This window comes from Ictidomys tridecemlineatus, chromosome 5 (genome assembly GCF_052094955.1).
Source record: "Ictidomys tridecemlineatus isolate mIctTri1 chromosome 5, mIctTri1.hap1, whole genome shotgun sequence".
Classification (NCBI taxonomy): Eukaryota; Metazoa; Chordata; class Mammalia; order Rodentia; family Sciuridae; genus Ictidomys; species Ictidomys tridecemlineatus.
In genome coordinates, this window is record NC_135481.1 from 6,522,997 (window position 1) to 6,543,935 (window position 20,939).

Genomic DNA, 20,939 nt, shown 5'->3' on the forward strand with positions numbered 1-20,939 from the left:
TTGGTAACAAGGCTGAAACTATTTTAAAAAGCCTAACAATGGTGATGGCCTCAAGAAAGCTTTGTATGTCCTCAGCCACCACCTTCTGCTGCCAATATGACTGCCAGGACCAGAGCAGCAACCAACTGTTGTCCAGGAGACATAGTGACAAGGGCAGCCCCCAACAGGAAATAACCATGTAGATGGGGAAGACAGAAGCAAAATGATTCATGGTCATTCATAGACATCTGGCAGCCCAAGCCAGAAACCCAGGGTCTTCCAAGTTCAAATCCTCCTCCACTCTCTTCAATCTGTCCCCATCACTTTTCTCCATCTCTGGGGCCACCTCTCTCCAGGCCACCACCTTTCATCCCCGGACCCCTCAAAGAACCACTATTCCCTGGTCTACCAGTGGCCAGTCCCATCCCAATTTGACATATCCTTCTGCCTAAGCTACAGTGACTTCCCAACACTTAGATTGAAGATCCAAGTCCTGAGCCCCATCTCCAGGAACCTGGACAGTCCAGCTCTGCTATGGCCCAGCTGTAAGCCCATGTACACCAGCAAGAACCTGGCTAAACTTCTCCACAGCTCTCAGAATACACTTGCTTCCCCACCTGTGCACGCCCAGAGGGCAGCTCTGACAGACTCGCCCCTCCACTCCCTGCTGCCCCTTCCCAGCCTAGTTTCTTCCCAGGCCTGGGCTTCCTCATCACATTGCTCACCAACTGAGGCCTCAAGTTCAGGCGCTATTGCTCATCTATCAACCCCAGTGCCTGGCACAGTCCTGCCACATAGTAGATACTCTGCAAATACTTGTAGCCATGTGAGACTATGGCTTTGGATGGGATTTGTGTTTGTGAGAGTGAGGATGAGACCATCTTCATTTCAATTCCTTTCCAGTCTCTGGAAGGCCAGCCTCCTTCCCATTCCTGTTCACTGGAAGGAAATTCCCTCTCTCATGCAGAACCCCACAATGGCTGGAAGACAGCAAGGACAGGATACCCTCAAGGAGACAGAGAACAGGCGGCCCTTTCCCCTGACATCTGGACAGTCTCCTGAGGACTCACCTCGCATCAAGGATAGTACGAGTGAAGTAACGGAGATACTTGAATATAGACATTGAGTCCTGTAATTTCAGGATCTCCTCTTCCTTGTATTTAAAAAGTGCCAGGGCAAAACGGAAAATCACCTGTGGAAAGGACAGGAAAATCTATAAATGGAGGCAGAGACACCCTGGCTGTAGGCACACGTCTGGCACTGGAGGGCACTCCCAGGGCTTTGGAGATGACCCGCCCTGGGGCAGACACTTATAGGGGTGACTTCCACTGGCTGGGTAAGGCCCTTTCTTATGGGAAAATAAACTCTCTGGTGGTTTTTAATAATTCAGCCCAAACCTCCCTTTGAAGCAAAAGAGACTTTTGTGGAATCCTTTTAGCGAACACTGGAACTAGAAATCAACTTTCTTTGGTACTAGAGACTGAGCCCGGGGTGCTTAACCACTGAGCCACATCCCCAGCCTTTTAAAATTTTGAGACGGGATCTCACTAAGTTGCTTAGGACCTAGTTTAGTTGCTTAGGCTGGCCTCCTATCTCAGCCTCTCAAATCACTTGGATTACGGGTGTCTACTACCAAGCCCAACCTAGAAATCAATTTAAACCAAAAATAAAACCAGGGTTTTTTGATTCTGAGTCTTGGAAATCTCCACCTTAGAGGCAGTTCCCATCTCAGCTAGTGAATGGGGACCTGAATTGCTGACTTTTAAATATAATGAAAGAGAAGCAATTTTTGTTATTGATTTGTTTGGGGGTACTGTTTTGAAGCTAGGGGGAATGGATTTCTGGGGTCTTGGAAGTTTGAGCAGCTTTGGAACAAATAGCTTTTTCCACATCTAAGGACCATGGATGATCTGCACCAACCTGCACTTTCTCATATTTAGAAAGCAGTATTTACAGGGTTCAAATAGGTCATCTTTCTCTTTACAACCTTACCTATGGCCCAAGAGGAACACTATTTATGCCCTGAGAAACCTTTTTAATAATGACAGACTTGATTATAAAACTGGTAGTGCACTATGTCAGGCATTAAGTTGAGGGTGGGTAATAACATACACTCAAACTTTGCCATAGGAGTATAAACTGGTGAGGCCACTCTGCAAAGGATCTGGCATCACCGCCAGCACTACAGATGGACTACCATAGGCCGGCACTTCTACCTCTAGGGCTACACCTACACACGTACTGTAGAAAGACAAAGTGCCAAGAGAGTCCTGTAGCACAGTTTGAAGTGGCAAGAGACTGGAAACCACCTAAGTGGCCATTGTCAGGGGCTCTGATATAAATTTCCAGCTCATCTGTACAAGGAAATACTACAGAGTTATTAAAAAAAATATATGAGTCAGACCTGTATGCCCTGGTAGGTCACTATCTCTAATATACAGTGACTTAGAAAATTTTTTAGAGATGCATAAAATACTCTGAGAAGGATATATAATACACTGAGAAGAGCAACTAGGACACTGGGGAGCAGGGAGATCTTTCCTCTGCATACCCTTAGTTATATGACTTAAGTTTAATATGTAAATGTACTACTTAATTAAAAACTGATTTTAGAACACACAACAGACCAGGTGGGAGGCTTGTGGCCATGAAGTCTCTGAAGTTGGCTCCCCTGAGCTTGCTCCCTGATCTTCTGCTTATTAGATCTCTGGGCCTCTATCTCATCCATATAATGGAGATAACACCACCATCATGTGATGGATAATGAGATTCAGATCATGAACCATCAAAACTCCCAGGCCTAGCACAGTGATTAGAGCAGACTGTTTTTTTGTGAATGTGTGTGTTAAGTGCTGGGGGTTGAACCCAGGGCCTTGCACATGCTAGGCAAGTGCTCTACCACTGAGCCACACTCTAGACCCAGGCTGTTTTTGATAAAGAGCAAATAATTGCTGTTTCCCAAGCTCTCTGGTGGTACACCACACTGAGCTCACTCTGGTGCCATGGTAATCCCATGAGTTCCAGGAGAACCAGCCACTCACCACCACTAACACAGACAACAGCCTGTTTTTTGAGAACAGCTGAGCTGGGCAAACCCACCTTTGGTCCCTCATAAAGAAAAGAGTCCCATATTTTAAAAAGGATGTCACTAACAACACTGTCCACAAAAACCACCAGAAACCAGTTGAATGTGATAAGGGTGTAGTCGACTTTATACTGTTCAAAGTGGGCATGCAATCGAGGCAGCTTCTCACTCATGAGGTCTCTGAACACCCGCTGGTCCACCTGGAAAGGAAACAAAGAAAAATGTCTTCCGTCTGCCGCGCACTGGACAAGCAAGCAAGGGCAGACCTCTTGAGAATGGATGCACCGCAGGGCTCATCGAGAGCTGGACTACTCTCACTGGCAGCTGAACTCACATGCCTGAGGTGCACACAGGTGTCCACCGACTGACACCTTCCTTACAGCTCCTATATTCAAAGTGCCCTGGGAAAACAGGCTGTCCCAAAGAACCATACATCTGAGTCCTAAGCAATGCACTAAGATAAGTCTTGAGAGGTAGGGATGGAGCTCAGAGGCAGAGCGTTTATAGTGTGGGTGAGGTGTTGGGTTTGATCCCCAGCACCACACACACATGCACACATAGTCTAGAGCCAAAGAGGAATTAGGACATTACCACATCCATGTAACAAATATTCAAAAGGCTTAATGGTGTGGGAGTAGCAAGACTCTACAGCCAGAGAGACCCAAATGTGGGTGTCATGCAGCTTTACTACTCACTAGCCACGTGGCTTTTGGTACATGATGTTCTAAATAGTTCTGTGCCTCATGATCTCTCTCACCACTCTTTTATGAGGATTAAATGATGTTTACATAAACTACTTATCGTGTGACAGACAAACCATAGGTGGCTATAGCTGCTAGAATCAGGTCAGGCCAGGGGCAGCTGAGCAGAGGGCTGAAGAAGGTTCAACCCTGACCTTGAGGACTTTAAAGACAAGTGGGGCAGCCAGACCTATGGAGTAGCACCATAACTGGTGAGAGGCCTATAAAGATGTGTTAATGGAGCATTCTGGAGCTCATAGACTGGAGGAGAAAAGCACCCATGGCCAAGGTCAGGCTTTCAGCAGGAGGGTGGCAGGCAAGGCAGCACAGCTGCATAGAGTTTGTCTCAGGGCCACTATATCACACAGAGGGGCCAGGGGATTTCCCTGTCTGTGACCCACATGGAAACATCTGGCTTAAACCACCACCCATCAACACATATTTGTATATGTGTGTATAAAACAGAAACTTAAGTCTCACAAAACAATACTTAAAACCTCCTATGTGGGATTCACTTGGATGCTTCCAATCCTAATCAATTTTATCTGACACACAACAAAGGTTATCATCCACCACTAAACCAATTTATACACAGTTTGAAAAACAAAAAACCGGGCATGGTGGTGAGCGCCTGTAATCCTAGCAGCTCGGGAGGCTGAGGCAGGAGGAGACCCTATCTTTGAGTAAAATATAAAAAGGATGTGGCTCAGTGGTTAAGCACCCCTGGGTTCAAACTCTGGTACCAAAAAAAAAAAAAAAAAGAAGAAGAAAAAGAAAAACACAATAGGCGTGGAAAAGCATCGAGGCTTTAAACAGGATAACAATATGGATGTTACTGCACTTTTAAGGTCCATGCCCTAAGCTGCAGCAGGGAGGCTGTACTAGAGGAAGCCGAGCTGGAGGCCTTGCCACAGATCATAGCCCAGGTGACGAAAATCCAAACCAGAGGAGGGCAGTGGAATAGAGAGAGAGAGATTCACAACTCTGTGGAGGTAAAATCTGTACAACTTAGAACACTTTTTGCTGAGAGAGGAAGGGAAAGGGGGTGCTCAGAATAACCTGGCTTCTGACCCAAGGCATGGAGAGGACAGAGGTATGGTCCCCCAGGCCACAACACAGGAACAAGGGCCAGGCTGGGGAGACTGCACATGATGCCCCAGGACACCTGAGACCTCAGACTGAGGCTCCACAGGAAGCCTGACCTTATTTTTAAGTTTTTTTTTAGGTGGACACAATATCTTTATTTTACATTTATGTGGTGCTGAGGATCGAACCCAGTGCCTCGTGCATGCTAGGCGAGCATTCTATCACTGAGCCACAACTCCAACCCCTGAGTAATTTCATCTCTTGATGTTCAAGCAACTATAACACATTCGTCCACACTTCAAGGCCCTGGCAATAGGGACCAGCTGTTGCTCTGAAGGAGCTGTAAAATGACAAGGGAGGTGGACAGATGACCATGAGACCAAGTGATGATACCAGGATTCACTGTGCCTGGCCGGGGCTGCTGAAGACATCAGAGAGGACATGTAGCTGGCCTCCGAGTGGGAGATCCTCATAAACTTCTCTTCTCCCAACTGGGTGACAGACTTGCCTCACTTATGGCTGGGTGGCTGGCAGAGGGCTGGGTGCAGAGCAGGCTGCCAGGGAACGCTTGCCCAGGCCTCTGCTTTAGCACCCTCCCCCACTGAGCACTGGAAGATGTGGAATGACTGTATCATTCATCTCTGTGTCTTCAGTGCCTAGCGAGGTCCTGGCACACAACATGTCCCTCAAGGATGGCAAAAGCATAGAAAGCTGGCAAGCAGCTGGCTGCAGCAGCAGTGGGCAGGGGGCTCGGCAATGCTTTCTGTCAGGGAGGCAGCTGGGCAGCAATTCCTAAAGCACAGCGTTGACGGCTGGCAGCACACACCAGCTTCTCCCCATTTTAAGAGAAGCCTTACACGAAGCCCACCCTTAGCCTAGGATGATTAAATACACGATACACATCTGCCTGGTGGACTATTATTGGCACCAACATTAAGACTAGAAAGTACACAGTGACGCAGGAAAATGCTCATGCCTTAATGTGAACTGGCCATGCCTTAATGTGAACTTGAATATTCAACTAAGGGAAGGAAAAAGGAAACATATCACAAGGGTAACTGTGGTCCCTAGTTAGTGGTAACAGGTGGTTTTAATTTTCTTCTTGTTATCTTTCTGTATTACTTAACTTCTCTTTATAAGCATCTATTACTTGTATAGCCAGTGCAGAACTCGGGGGGTGGGGGAATTTATGAATATCTGATGCAAGTTTTATCTTAAATCTACACACTTAAAGTAGGTCTTCCCCTTTTACCTACAATAACAGTATTAATAGCTTCTATTGAGTTTTTACAGTGTACTGAGTGTGACATTAAACTCCTTAAATGTATCATCTGAAGTCTACCTCAAACTATCTACGAAAAGGTATTACCCTCCTCTCACAGAGGGAGAAACTGAAGTACAGAGTTGTTAAGTGATGTGGCCAAGCTCCACAGCTCACAGGAGGGAGGCCTGGCTCTGACTGGTGACCCCCCCCCCAACACCCAGCGCACACTCCTAATTAATGTGCTTGACTACACCTTAGTGGAGTAGGAGAGATTAAGAATGCTTCATTTCTCTTATTTTCAAACACTGAGTAATATGTGATCTTAAATTTGAACCTTTAAAGCTATTAGCTCTCGGGCTGGGGATGTGGCTCAGTTGTAGAGCATTTGCCAGGCATGCATGAAACCCTGAGTTTGATCCCCAGCACCACACACACACACACACACACATACACACAAAATCCAAAACTATTAGTCTTCAGTTGCTGTGAATAAATAACACTTTCTTTACTGATCCCCTCATCCCACCTGAGTGAGACTCCTACCTCTTCTCACTGCTCTTCATGTCCTTGTTTACAAACTCAAGCCACAGAAGCAGAGCTTTTGGTTAATTAGCAAATGAAGTGATTACAGGGAGACCAGGTGAGTGTCTCCTGGAGTCCATCAATGACATCCATGAAGCTGGAACAGGGACCTTGAGGAGGCAGCTGTGGGAAAACTCATCCCCCAGGAATGCCAGAGCTCAGCACCTCTCGCCATTCTCCCAGGATGCTGTAGGAGGAAGTGGGCGGAGGCAGGTGAACTGAGGCCCAGAGCCTCAGGGGCTGAGTCCAAACCCAGTCCAAATAAGGCTTCCACCTGGTGAGGCTTGAAGTGTAGGTGTTTAGGGCTGGGGCTCATTAAATGCCACAAATTGTAGCTGGCCCAATGGTAGCTCCTGTAAAGTCCAGACATTTACTCTGTGGGGTGCTGGGCATGGTTAAATGACAGCCCATGGCTCTAAAGGTGCCCTGACGAGCTAGGAGACCATCAGGCCAGCAAGGACAATCCAGTTAGGTAACTGCTGTCACAGACGCCTGTGTCAGGGAAGTGGGAACCAAAGTGGGGCTCTGATGACAGCTTGGGAAGGCAGAACAGCACTGGAGAGGAGACAGTGTGTGTGCTGGGCTGAGCAGGAGCTTTCTAGGGAGTGAGCAGAGAGTGGTGTTCTAGGTAGAGCAATCATGTATAAGAAGCACAGAGGAGAGGGCCAGACCACAGAGCAAGTGTCCTGTCATTACAGGGAATGCTGCCTCCAGCAGCTCAGTGGGCAGGTAGAGGCTAGAGCATGGAAGGAGGGTCCAGGTGCTTGCAAAGGCATCTACGCTGGACCCTGAGAGGACGAGGGCCCCAAGGGGAAAGACACAACTCAATCTGTGGGAGAAAGGAGTCAATTGTAAGGATGTAGAAGACAGGATGCACCTGCCAGTGGAGAGGCGGGCAAAAAGGGAGAACACCTGTGAGCTGCCACGCAGGAGGCAGCAACAGAAATGGTAACCACAGGGTTACAGGGAACAGGATGGCTTGTTTCTGGCTTGGGAAACTAGAAGGATGGGTAGGTCAGGTGGTAACTAGAGGCAATAATGAGGCTCTTCCTCCAAAGGTAGAGACACAAATACAAAGCAAAACTCAATCAGGGTCCAACCAGAAAAACAAAAATCTAATTATTTGTTACAGGGAATTTTATTCCAGGAGCTGGTCACATCAGTCACAGAAAAGCTGAGGCCAAGTGGCCAACAGTGAGACAGTCCAGAGGTCAGCAAGAGGAGGAACATCCCTGGGCTAGAGCAATAGAGGGATCACTGCTCTGCATGGAGGACCTAACAGACAGCTGGGGCCAGAGGAGAAAAAGCTACAGAGGCAGCACTCATCATGGGGGAGAAATCCCTTCCACAATCCCCTGCCATCCTCTAGCTTCCTACCAGTGCCTCCCACCTGCCTGTAGGACCAGCCCTGCAACATCCTGGAGAAGGGTGAGGAGAGCCTCTGTGAGCAGGCAGGCCAGGGTTGGGCACACACTGAGAGGAACCATGCCACAAAGCAGGCATAGACATGGGTGCAGTTGTGACCAAGAGACAGGAGGGGCCAAAGGTGGGACATGAGTGAAGGGCTGGAGGAAGAGATGCCCTGAGCCACAAAGCAGGACATTACCCAGGCAGAGACAGGCCCATAATATCCTGGCCTGGCCCCTGGTGTTCAAATCCAGGTGTGGAGGGCCCAGTATGCGCTCCTCAGATCTGCTGTGGGAAGTGACTGCTGGTCCCTACTGCAGCGGTCACTGCACTCATTCCCAGAAGCCAGCCAGTGAGCATAGCAGGGCCACTAATGCAGCCCACTCCATACTGCCTCTAACAGCCGAGGTTGGCTTGAGCCACCCCACTGGCACAGGATCACAATGTCATCTGAGACTCTTCCTCCTGATCCTCCTTCTTTCCCCTGGGCTGGAGGTTCTCCCAGCTTTTCCCAGCATTGCTCCTTGTCCTTCACAGGTCTTGCCCCACAGAAACTTCTGGAATGTTTAATCCTTCCTCGGCATCTACATCTTGGGAGGACATAAGTTACCACAGTGGGCTCCTCCACCTGATCAGACTTGGCTTGCTGTGCCCAGGGGAGAGAGCACAGGACAGTGAACGTAACATCAGGCCCGCAGGACAACTCTCTGTCAGCTTCCAGTGACCTGAAGGAGCCAGCCCAGCCCCACTCACAACCACTCAGTCCAGGCTCTGAGATGTGACCTGCCTCCTTCAGAGATCAGTCTCTGAGGTCATGTATGCAAAGCTTCCCCCCATGGGGGTTTAAGGTGGGTATCAGTGATAATTCTACAAGTTGGTGACTGACTGAAGTACAGTATTTTAAAAAGTACCTGGGATCCTAAAAGAGTCTTTGTGTAATAGTCTCGAGGCATGAAAACTTCCACAATGGTAACCAGACACCAGAAAGCATCTTCTTGCTCCAGGTACAGGAGAGCCACTGCCACCAATCTACAACAAATAGGAGTGAGATCAGTGCCAGGTCCTTGCCACAGTCTTCACCGAGACGTCTGCTGAAGCATTTTCTCTCAAGGCTACTCCATTCTTAGTTCTCCAATAAAGAAAAATAATTAAGATGCTGGGCTTATGGCTCAGAGGTAAAGCACTCGCCTAGCATGCATAAGGCGCTGGGCCCGATCCTCAGCACCACATAAAAATAAAAATATTGTGTCTCCCTATAACTAAAAAATAAATTTAAAAAATTAAGTGTTCCTGAAAGTGAGGCAGTTCTTAAGATTCGAGAAGCAAGGCTATATTCCCCTCACCCTTTCATCTGGTTTCTGTTCAAAGATGAAATTGTTTCCTAATAATTGACCATCCTCATATAAGGAAATATTTTCATTGTAAGATTTTGCTAACACAGCTAATTCTTTGAGTCCATTGTTCAAAGTTCCAACTAATCCTTTTATGAAATAATAAAAAAAAGATGTGAATGTAAGTAACAAAGAGTACACAATGCTTTAAAAACAACTTTCCTGATTCCATTCATTTTGCTTCTACTCTGGAGGAATGAGGGGGCAGACAAAGGAACCCTGGTGAGGGGCTTTCTAAGGGAACTGAATCAAGGCTGCAGATGGGTGCAACAGAAACCTGGATCCAGCTATTTATACCTTGTCACTTTCTGGTAATCCTAGGTCTGGCTCTAAGTGGGCATTCGGGGAGGAGGCAAGAGAAAAGCCCCTCTCTACTCAGCTAAAATCCAAGAACTTCTGCCTATGATATGAGTTTATGTGCATCACCCAAAAACCTTAAAACCCTTTATCAAAATTTGCTTTTTCCGGCTGAGCATGGTGGCACAAACCTATAATCCCATCAACTTGAAAGGCTGAGGCAAGAGGATCACAAGTTCAAAGGCAGCCTCAGCAACTTAGTGAGGCCCCAAGCAACTTAGTGGAGACCCTGTCTCAAAATAAAAAATAAAAACAAAAGGCTGTCGCTCAGTGGCAGAGCACTTACCTAGCATGTGTGAGGCACTGGGTTTAATCCTCATAAAAAATAAATAAGAGCATTCTGTCCATTTACTACAACAATAACAACAACAACAATAATAATAATAGGCTGGGGATATGGCTCAGTGGTTAAGCACTTCTGGGTTCAACCACTGGCAATAAATAAATATTTATTTATTTATTTATTCTTTTCCTCTTAGATAAAACTAAAAATCATCTCAAATTAAAAGAAAAAAATAAAGATCTAGGCTAGGTGAAAAGGGGATGTCATAAAGGAGATGGAGGTTGGAAAGGTGACAACTGGGAGATGGAGGAAGAGAAAAACAGTTCACAAAAGCACAGAAACCAAACCCACAGGATCTGAAGATGTGAGGATGCCAGCACAGGGGGTAAAGATTCGGAAATCAGAACGCTCAAATTAACTGATGTAAAGATGAGAGGTTTGAAATATCTAGGATAAACTAAATAAATAAAAAAAACTAAATAAATAAAAAAAACTAAATAAACTTTCCTACTGAAAGTCTGAAGACTCAGAAAGGCGTGGACACATACCAAGCATTTTAAAGAAAAAATTCCAATGAAACAGTTTAAGTTCAGAGGCTCTAACAAAGAGATGCACAGAGAAAGCTTTGATTACCTGGAAGCATCACTTATGTTTGGGAAAATCAATGACAACACTAGATAAACAGGAACACTCAAGTCCTCTCTGGGATCCTTTGGTTTCAGAAGCTTTCAGCTACCAGGAAGTTTTAGACTGAGTATTAAGTATATAATGTGAACTCTGGTTTTAAGTAAAACAAGATTGTTTTATTAGCACTTGGCTTCATTTAGGTCTTCATCAAGTAGTGGTCCAGTTTAAAAATCTTTTTTGCAATACTTTCATGCAAATAGTTTATATAAATGAGGGACCAAGAATTTTCACTCCATTCATTATCGACTAATGAAATTAAACTCTTCTGATCAAAACCCAAGGGTGAAGAGATCAACAAGGAAGAACAAGACTTTGAGCTGTTTCAAGTGAATTTTATTTTCATGTTTTTTGTTTGTTCTTTTGGTGGTAAGGACTGAACCTGGGCCTATGCATTCCAAGTATGGGCTCCACTACTGAGGGACATCCCCAGCCCCAACTGAAGGTTGGCACTGGCAAGGATCAGGAGCAAAAAGGCCTCAAAGACAGCATTCAAAACTCTAACTCAAGCACTTGCCTTACAGGAAAATTCCTCAAATACACACACAGAGCACTTAAAAAAATTTTTTTTTGTTTTAATTGGTTGTACATGATAGTAGAATGCATACATCACCTTCATTCTTATATTATCTTCCTGGGAAGCTTGGTTAGTTCTATCACTACCCAGACAGAAATATAAACACATTACTGCAATGACAGTAGGAAGCAGAAGTAGCAGAAAGGGTAACAGCCAGGTGAGATCAGATAGTAAGAAGCAGTCACCAGCATCGAACTTTCAGAGCTGGGAGAAGCTTTGTGGAGCTTTTGTGGAGAGCAGACCTCAGCACCTCCCAAAGCATGGCTTGGGATGAGGAGCCTAGATCTCTAAAACAAGGTGAGAGGCTTTCCCATGTCCTTTGCTTATGAAAGTAGGGAAGTATGCAAAACCTACAGAGAGTTTCTAAACTAAAAGAAAGCAAGTCTAGGTCTTTCGTGAGCTAAATTTCAATCTGCTGACGAACAGTTTGGAGCAATTTCTTAATCACAAGGATGCTGTATAAATAAGGAGTGATCAAGAGTTTTTACTGCATGCATTATCAACTAATGAAATCAAACTCTTCTGATCAAAACCCACAAGTGAAGAGATTAACAAGGAAAAAAAAATGAGATCCCATGATGTTTCAAGTACATTTGACTTTCATGTTCTTTGCCCCCCTTTCTTTTTAGTGCTGAGGATTGAACCTGGCCTCTTGCATGCTAAGCATAGCTTCTACCACTGGGATGTCCCAGCCCTTTTTATTTTCGAGACAAGGTCTCACTAAGTTGCTAAGGCTGGCCTCAAACTTAACGATTCTCCTACTTCCTGAGTGGTTGAAATTATAGGCATGCGCCTCCATGTCTAGCTACCAACTTTTGTATTTTTTGATGCTTTCTGAAAGTATGTCTATTTCCCTCAGTTATTCTAGAACTAGGGATATTGTACCATAAAACTAGTTTGCTGAAATTACTTTTCCTTTAAAATACTGGCTTTTCTTGGCCAACCAGGAGGTAGGGAGCTGCCAGGCAGTGTCTGGTGCCAAGAAGTTCTATAAATGGCAAACAGGAACTTTCTGTGCCTGACACTCACCTGTTTAGACCTTGGCAGTAGCCGATATCTGGATTCCGCCAGGAGAAGGCGAGGAGGACGTTCCGTAGCTTCTGTATGCCTTCAGAGGTGGGGCAGGAGTAATGTTTGTTGTTGGGCAGAGTTCGCAGCAGGTCTAGCTCTATCTGCTTGGAGGCTGGGTTCTGTTTCTCCAGTGCTTTTTGAAGCAAGGTCTGGAAGTAGCCTGGCTCAGCACTGTCCTTGAACTTCCTTGTGTGAAGGTCCACACACCACTTCCACACCTTGGAACGGTGCTCATGGGGAATGCCTGCACGAATCAGGTTTTTTAATTCGGGAGAGCACATCATCTCTCTGTTCATTGTGCTTGCAAAATAGTTTTCCCACTTGACTCCAGTGGAAACTTCCTGGTTTTCTGTGAGGTAGAGAGTTTTCAGGTCCAATGCACGGACTTTGGCAACCAATTTCTCTTCCTCGTCATCATCAGGGACAGTCCTGAACCCATAAATATCATACTCGCTGTTGAAAAAAACAAATGGGAAAATGAAAATTATATGGAATATAGGTGGCCTCTAGAATTATTATATAAATCATAAGGAATATAGGTGGCCTCTAGAAGCTGGGAACTGCCATAGCTGACAGCCAGAAAAGTAACAGGGACTAGTCTTGCAGCTTCAAGGGAACTGTATTCTACCAACATCTTAAGTGAGCAAGAAAATGAACTGTTCCCTAGAACACTCAGAAAGGAATGCAGCCCTTGATCAAACTTTGACTTTAATCCAGTGAGACCTATGTTGGGCTTCTGACCCATAGAACTATAAGATAATGAATCTGTGCTGCTTTATTTTTAAAAAATATTTATTTATTTATTTTTTAGTTGTAGTTGGACATGATACCTTTATTTTTTATTTATTAATCTTTATGTGAGCTGAGGATCGAACCCAGATCCTCGCACGTGGTAGGCGAGCATTCTACTGCTGAGCCACAACCATAGCCCTCTGTGCTGTTTTAAGTCACTAAGTTTGTGGTAATTTGTTAGGATGGCAACGGAAAATTAACAGAAAAGCTTTGCATGCACTGAGTGTGAAGCTAATTCAAGTACTTTGGGAACTGGGTTTGGCAGAGTTGAAGACATGCATTCGGTCAAGAATCTCCCTTCTATTCTACACCTAGAGTAACTCTCTTGCCTGGGTACCTGGGAACATGTACTTTGATTGTTATGAACAGTGATGCAGTAACTAAGAAAAATGCAAAGATTTTCTCCACTTAGGAGCATAATAAAGTACTGTGGTCCTCTCATCAATGAAGTTCTCTGAAGTAGGTGAAAAACATACCCAGTGGCTACCTAACATGGGAAGAGTACCTCACTCCTTCAGAACAGCTCAGAGGCTTGCAGAGGTTAATCACTCCCAAGGGAGCAGCACCACACAACAGCATAGGCAGTTCTCTTGGGCCTCAACCTCAAAACAAGTGTTTTGCAACAATGACATCGATCACATTCTGACAGCGTGTTTCTGTCATCTGTGCAGCCCAAACAATGCTGGCAGGTGTCGTAAGCTCAGGGGAGGGAAAGATTATGCCAAATGGAAGCAAGGCTTCACCTGGGGATAATCTGGGAGAAGACAGGACAGGCAGGAAGGAGACTGTGGTAATCGAGACTCAACACATTGCTGCCTCTGAGTGGCAGAGGGTGAAACAGGAGAAGAGGGTGGGCCCAAGTGAATGTGCAGATTTCTTCAAGTTCCAACATTTCACAAGTTCCACTTTTCAGAAAATTGGTTATAATGGATTCTTAATCCAAGATCCATCATGAACTTCCAGGTTCTGTGATTTCCAAAAAGAATGTGCAAAATTGTGTGTGTGTGTGTGCTGCAATTACTTTTGGAGGTAAGTGTGTCTATGGCTTGCATCAGATCCTTAGTGGGTTCTGGACCAATGAATTAAGTTTCCCAAAAAGCTTTCCCTGGGATCGGGTTGTAGCTCAGTGGTAGAGCACTTGCCTAGCATGTGTGAGACACTGGATTCGATCCCTAGCACCACATAAAAATAAACAAACATAGTAAAGGTATTGTGTCCATCTACAACATAAAAATTTTAAAAAAAAGGTTCCCCTTATAAAGAAAGTCCAGTCCCCCTTTGCTTTTAAATTGCCTGTGGGTATAACTGTCTCAGGAGAGGGTTCCTAACAGAAACCTCCCAAAGTGGTGTGGGCTTTGACATGGTTCACAAGAAAAAAGTCTTGAGGCAGGATACCTGGGCTGATTCCAGATCTATCACTTGATTACTGGGAGGGGAATGGTAATATTATCTGTTCTGCTGACCCAACAACACTTGCCATGAGCATCAAATGAGACGTTCCTATGAGTGGCTACTATTGAAAAAGGACACTTCAGAAATGGGGTGCATTACCCCCAACAGTCTCTAGTTCCTTTACCTGACAAGATGAGGCTTAATGAATGCTTGCTCTGGCTGCTCTTGACTCTCAACCTGCAGTGCATCCTCCAGCAACTGGGCTATGACATCCCGGGAAGGCCCCTGTTCTTCTGAGCAAACTGGTGTCTTCATTTCTTGAAGCAATATCAAGTATTTACTTTCTATCTGGCAGAGCTTAGCTTCCAGGCTAGAATACTGCAGAGAATGTGGGGGTTACCTCCATCCACATAGAGACATGAGAAAAGCAATCCTTAGGTACCTCAAGTAATCAATAATGACCAGCTCAAACTATTAGGAAATAAACTAGAGACAGTGTAACAAAGAAGAAATTAATGTATGCCACAGGCCATCTATCATATTTTAAAAACCTACTGTGGGTCTTGGGTTGTACTCAGTGGAAGAGTACTTGCCTTGCATGTGTGAGGCACTGGGTTTGCTCCTCAGCACCAAGTAAAAATAAAATAAATAAATATTGTGTCCACTTACAACTAAAAACATTTTTTTTTAAAGAGAAAGAGAGAGATGAGAGAGAGAATTTTTTAAATATTTATTTATTTATTTTTTAGTTTTCGGCAGACACAACATCTTTGTTGGTATGTGGTGCTGAGGATCGAACCCGGGCCGCACGCATGCCAGGCGAGCACGCTACCGCTTGAGTCACATCCCCAGCCCCCTAAAAACATTAAAAAAAAAAAAAAGACCTATTGTGGCCCTCCTCTTCCTTCTAGGGGTCTGACACAGAAGGGTTCTAACAATCAAAGGTCTGGATGCTAATATATACCTCACTCCTGCACAGGGCTGAACAAATAACAGAAACCATGTCCTTTGCCAATTACTGAGTCAAGCTGGTGCCACCATGTTCATTGGTCATGAGTGGCCACCCCATGCCACAGCAACTATCTAAGGACTTTGTGATCTTTGTCCAGCTCCCATGTGCCACCTGATCAACAAATCAAACACACCCTTGAAAAGATGCAGAAATAAGGTTTGAGAAGATGTTTGATGTCTGCTCAAAAACATACATAAAATATATAACATCTGTGGACAAGTGTCAGTTGACTACAGTTCATTTGATGATAGAACGTTTTGTGGTCTCTTTACACTTGACAAAGCCCTTTCTAGCCATAATTATGTTTTGAGTGGAGAGTCAGTGGGTTCACAATGGAGTTATCCTCAACACCCTGATTTACAGATACAGAACTAAATAGCATAAATCAAAATTCAAGGGGCTGGGGATGTGGCTCAAGCGGTAGCGCGCTCGCCTGGCACGTGTGCGGCCTGGGTTCGATCCTCAGCACCACATACAAAGATGTTGTGTCTGCAGAAAACTAAAAAATAAATATTAAAAAAATTCTCTCTCTCTCTCTCTCTCTCTAAAAAAAAATTCAAGGGCTGGGATTGTGGCTCAGTAGTAGAGCGCTCACCTCGCATGTGCGGGACCCTGGGTTTGATCCTCAGCCCCACATAAAAATAAATAAGTGAAATACAGTTATTGTGTCTAACTACAACTAAAAAATAAATATTTAAGAAAATTAAATTAATCTTGGTGATTATATTAACCTCCCCCCCGAAAATGCCATTAAAATTATATACATGTGAATGAGAGCTACATCTAAGGACATTTATCTTTGCCTCATCAAAGATAAAGTACATGGATCTATGTACAATATATATTTTAAATACATTTTGATACCAGTGGTCATATCACTCCAACCATGGCAGCTGAAATGGTTTTAAAGCACAACCACTTAAAAATGGTTTCCTAACTTTCCCTCCCATCAGATAATAGAATATGCTCATCTAGACCCACCTTTGCCATCAGATCTCTCTCTCTCCTTTCTGCATTTCTTCGTAGAGCTGAGAGTTCCAAAATTTCTTTATTTAGAAATTTATTTTGGGTTTTGTACCCCTGCAGATTATCCTGTTGGGGCAAAAAACAAAGACCATCAATTCACACTGCTTGAATGTTGACTAATTATCCTATGTAATTAGCATCTTGCTGTCTCATCAGTCAAATAGTTCTGCTAAGTTAGAGCAAGTTATAAGGAACTGGAAGCTCTTAATAGGAACTTTCTGACTGATCTTTTTCCCCCTCCTGACAGCAACAGTGCCTGCCTAACCATTGTCAAGGAGGGAGAAAAACAGCTCCTTAACGGTGATGATTTTTCTCAATTGATGACAGGAGATAAACAAGAGGTAAATAAGACTTATCTCCTAAACCTATGCAATTATGTTATCTATTCATATTCACCGAGGTGGTATAAAAAAGGCAAACACTTATAATCTTGTCTTTTTAAACTAGAGAAATTAAACAGATTCTCGGCAGGTTCTCATTTTTACTTATCCAGTTTATTTTTAAAAAGACTACAAACGCATAAAAACTCTTAACTGAAAATTACACTAAATAATGAAGAACTATAATCTACAATGGAAAAGACACTTAAATAGGCTCCTCTATTTTTTGTATTGAAAAATTTCAAACTTATGGAAACGATGAAAGAAAAGTACCACAGGAGCAGGACTGTGGCTCAATGGCAGAGCACTGGTCTAGCATGCACAAGGCCAGGTTCAGTCCCCAGCACTACAAAGCAAATAAGCAAACAAAACAAAACCCAAGAATGCCATTCACCTAGTTCACCAACTGTTTACTTTTGCCATATTTACTTTATGTCTTTAAGAGAATGTAACAATGGGGCTGGGGCTGTAGCTCAGCGGTGGAGCACTTGCCTAGCACATGTGAGGCACTGTCCATCTACAACTAAAAATATCTTTATTTTTTTAAAAAAGAGAATGTAACAAGCCAATAACAAATTCTGCCAGGTCCAAAAACAAATAAAAAGGGGGAGAAGAGTTTTCATGTAAAATGCTAGGAAAATAATGTTATAAAACTTTCAGACCATTATAATAAAAGCAAACAATGAACTGAAGAAGCTTCTAGACAAAGAGATTAATTAGAACTACCTTTTAGGCAATGATTTCTAAATGCTCCTTATAAATTCAGTCTTTAATAAATGTGTCCCCTGCCCCCAACTGTTTATAATTATTTCTCTTTTATAACCTGACAGGTTGGTGCATGAGGTTCCTGAAGAATTTCTGATCCCTCAGTCACAGAACAGAGTTTGTTCAAGGCAGCTCCAAGGGCAGGCCAGGGTGGTCAAGAAAGACTGATCCCTGTGTTATCACAGGAAGGAGACAGCTGCTATTCTCCAGGGATATGTCCACAGACATGCCCCAACCTCCAAACTTGAAACTACCTTGAGGATATACAATTTCTCCCCTAAAACGCAGAAGAACTGAAAAAGTTTCAATAGCCCCTTTAATTTCAGATATTTATGGACCATCTGGTACGAGTTACAAGTGCCATGTGAAGTGTGTGACATTCTTGATCTCATTTAAACCTCACAATTCTCAGGGAGCTATTTTCATCATCTCTCTCTCCCAGAGAAATGATGAGAAGAACTGAGGTGTCCATCCAGGAAGCATCTGGGTAAGGAAGCAGGCTTCTGAGGGCCTGGCCTGGTGGGCTCCCGACCTGTGTGCTCAGCCCTGACAGCCACTTGCACTTGGACAGGCATCACCCCGATCAGCCTCAGCAAGTCAAGTCTTCAAAACACCAAATGTCAAACCCAAAAGGAGGCCCATTGATTTTGTTTTCTGACCTGAATCACGGTGTTCTCCTCTCTCTCAGCACCTTAGCAGTGGACAAACACATTACCACAAGGTAGGCCAACCAAAGGCAGGTGGACTGGACAGCAACTTAAGAATACACTCGGCAATGATGGACAGAGACCCAGTGAGTGATAGGAGGTAGGGTGGTGAGAGCTACACCTATATCCTTCTTTTTTTTTTTTTTTTTTTTTTTGTGTGTGTGTGTGTGTGTGTGTGTGGTGCTGGGGATTAAACCCAAGGCCTTGTGCATCCAAGGCAAGCACTCTGCCAACTGAGTTATAAACTCGGCTCCCACATCTATGTCTTTAAATTATGCTTTGTATTAAAGTCTAGGTAAATCCAGAGCATTTATTTTAAGGATATTCCTCTACAAAGATGATGATGATGATCACAGCAATAATAACATCTGACAGTTAAAATCCCACAAAGTGCCAGGCACTATGTACTTGGGCTTCACTCGGACCACCTCCTTTAACCCTTAGAATACCCTGTGTTGTACTTAAGTCACTAGGCTGCCAAAATCCTAGGACCAATATTTTGCCCCTACCTCAAAATACTATAGAAATAAAACATGATCATGTGTCAGACCACATAAAAGTTAGTAAGGACTGCGGATGTAGCTCAACAGTGGAGTGATTGCTTAGCATGCATGAGGAGCTGGGTTCAATCCCCAGCATACCCAACAACAACAAAAAAAAAAAAAAAAAAGAAAGAAAGAAAGAAAAATAAAACAGTAAGTCCCAAAAGACAGAAATTTTTATAGGCCATATTCACTGATAACAGAATAAGAAAAATGACTGGTAACAGCAATAATAAGAAGATGTACAAATATATCTTAAAAATAAAAATATAAAAACATATAAAAACACATGTCAAACATTTATGCTTGTTTATATATAAAAATACAGAATGGCTATTTATATATGCTATATATATATTATTATTATTTTTTCCCCACCTAGGTGCTCTAAATTTGGGGTCAAAGAAGAAATCAATACTTCCTCTTCAACCATACAACCTAGAACTGCAGGATGAGGAGAAAACACATATTGAAATGAATACTCTAAGCTCTCCCTCCTCCTCTCTCAAATCCTTTCAATTCTTGCATGGCAGAGGTGGATTAGGCGTGAATATCTTCTGCATGGCAGGGGGACAGATGCTCCTGGCAATGGCACTAACAGGCCCCAGGCCGAACTATGTCAGGAAACATGAGGTAGGTCCTTACCCAGGCAGGTGTCACTCTCCCACTTAGAATCCTGCCTCTTCGTAAACTGTCCCCACTTAATCTCACTGTTGCGGAATTTTAGAACCACATGCTTTAAAACCATTGAGAAAAGTTGGAGAAAAAGATTTCACAACTGTTTTGGAACTATCCCAGCCATTAAGCTATAACAAGGAAAGGGAGGGGGAGTCCTCTCTGGTAAACCCTGTCAGTCCTCTCCAAAGGGAGCCATGCAGAGTCGAAGCAGTTATGTGGCACACAAATCACATGCCTGGCTTGGCTCCCTGGGAAAACTTGTCCCCCACACTCCTCCACTCCAAGCATGGCCCATCACAGCTTGGAAACCCAATGCTCAAGCATCCGTCTCTACAAGCTACAAAAATAGACAAGCTTGCAATATGTAAATTTCAACTGGTATTATCTAAGTATATTATTGATGGGATTGATGTCTGTCAGGGTCAAGGACAGTCACAATTGTGTATATAAACAAAATTGACTTCTATTGGAAACAGTAACCATGGCCTCTGTTTTAAAGAGGCTGTCTTTCTAGTACATAAGTATAAAGTAATGATATTGGGTTTTTTGTTGTCTTATTGTTTTACTAACAATAATTTATTGTTTTTGTTGTTATACTAACAAATCTTCAGGGCCTCTCATATTCAGGGGATGCTGTCACTGAGATGTGGTCACTATGGGAGATCATCTAGGCATTCCGGTGATGCTACTATTATTCCAGGGTTTTTAACCTCCATTTTGGAGTTGTCTTCAAGGTCCCTGGCCTGCTCACCATTCACCCATTCAACCTGTTGCCAGTATACGAAAGAAATAGCAAGGAAAGAAGTGAATGCTCAGTGATAACCTCGACAGCAACAAATCTTTGCCCTTCAAGGATAAACTCTGTTTGTGCAGGCAAGCATCCTTGAAGCCAAATTATTTGCAAGAAGAGAGTGAGAGGCACTTTGGGGCCAAGTGAGGCTGGTAGCTACAGAATTGCCTGGGGTCACCTGGGCTCTCCCCTGTGTCCTACAGGACATTTGTCTAACTGAAACCTTTATAACGAAGGTCTCAGGAATAGAACTAGTAGCAGCAAGATTTGGTGACACTTTCTATGGCCTGACAGTGGTGCAGGACCACTCAGTTCTCCCCTCTGGACCAAGCTTCTCTGCAGGCATATC

The 20,939-nt window shown here is 43.9% G+C and overlaps 1 protein-coding gene across 4 annotated transcripts in view; it reads right to left on the reverse strand.

Moving 5' to 3' along the window:
- The window catches only part of Tbc1d2b (TBC1 domain family member 2B), a 71,285-nt gene that overhangs the window by 5,993 nt on the left and 44,353 nt on the right, over positions 1-20,939 (reverse strand). Inside the window, exons 7-12 of one of the 4 annotated variants that reach the window (XM_078049156.1) lie at positions 16,684-16,794; positions 14,875-15,068; positions 12,465-12,959; positions 9,055-9,172; positions 3,133-3,264; positions 1,050-1,171 (exon numbers count right to left, since the gene is read on the reverse strand). In XM_078049156.1, the coding sequence (XP_077905282.1) occupies positions 1,050-1,171; positions 3,133-3,264; positions 9,055-9,172; positions 12,465-12,959; positions 14,875-15,068; positions 16,684-16,794 (1,172 nt within the window). Of the gene's footprint in view, positions 1-1,049; positions 1,172-3,078; positions 3,265-9,054; positions 9,173-12,464; positions 12,960-14,874; positions 15,069-16,683; positions 16,795-20,939 lie in introns of all 4 variants that reach the window. The other 3 variants (XM_005316863.5, XM_078049157.1, XM_078049159.1) reach the window with 3 other exon arrangements.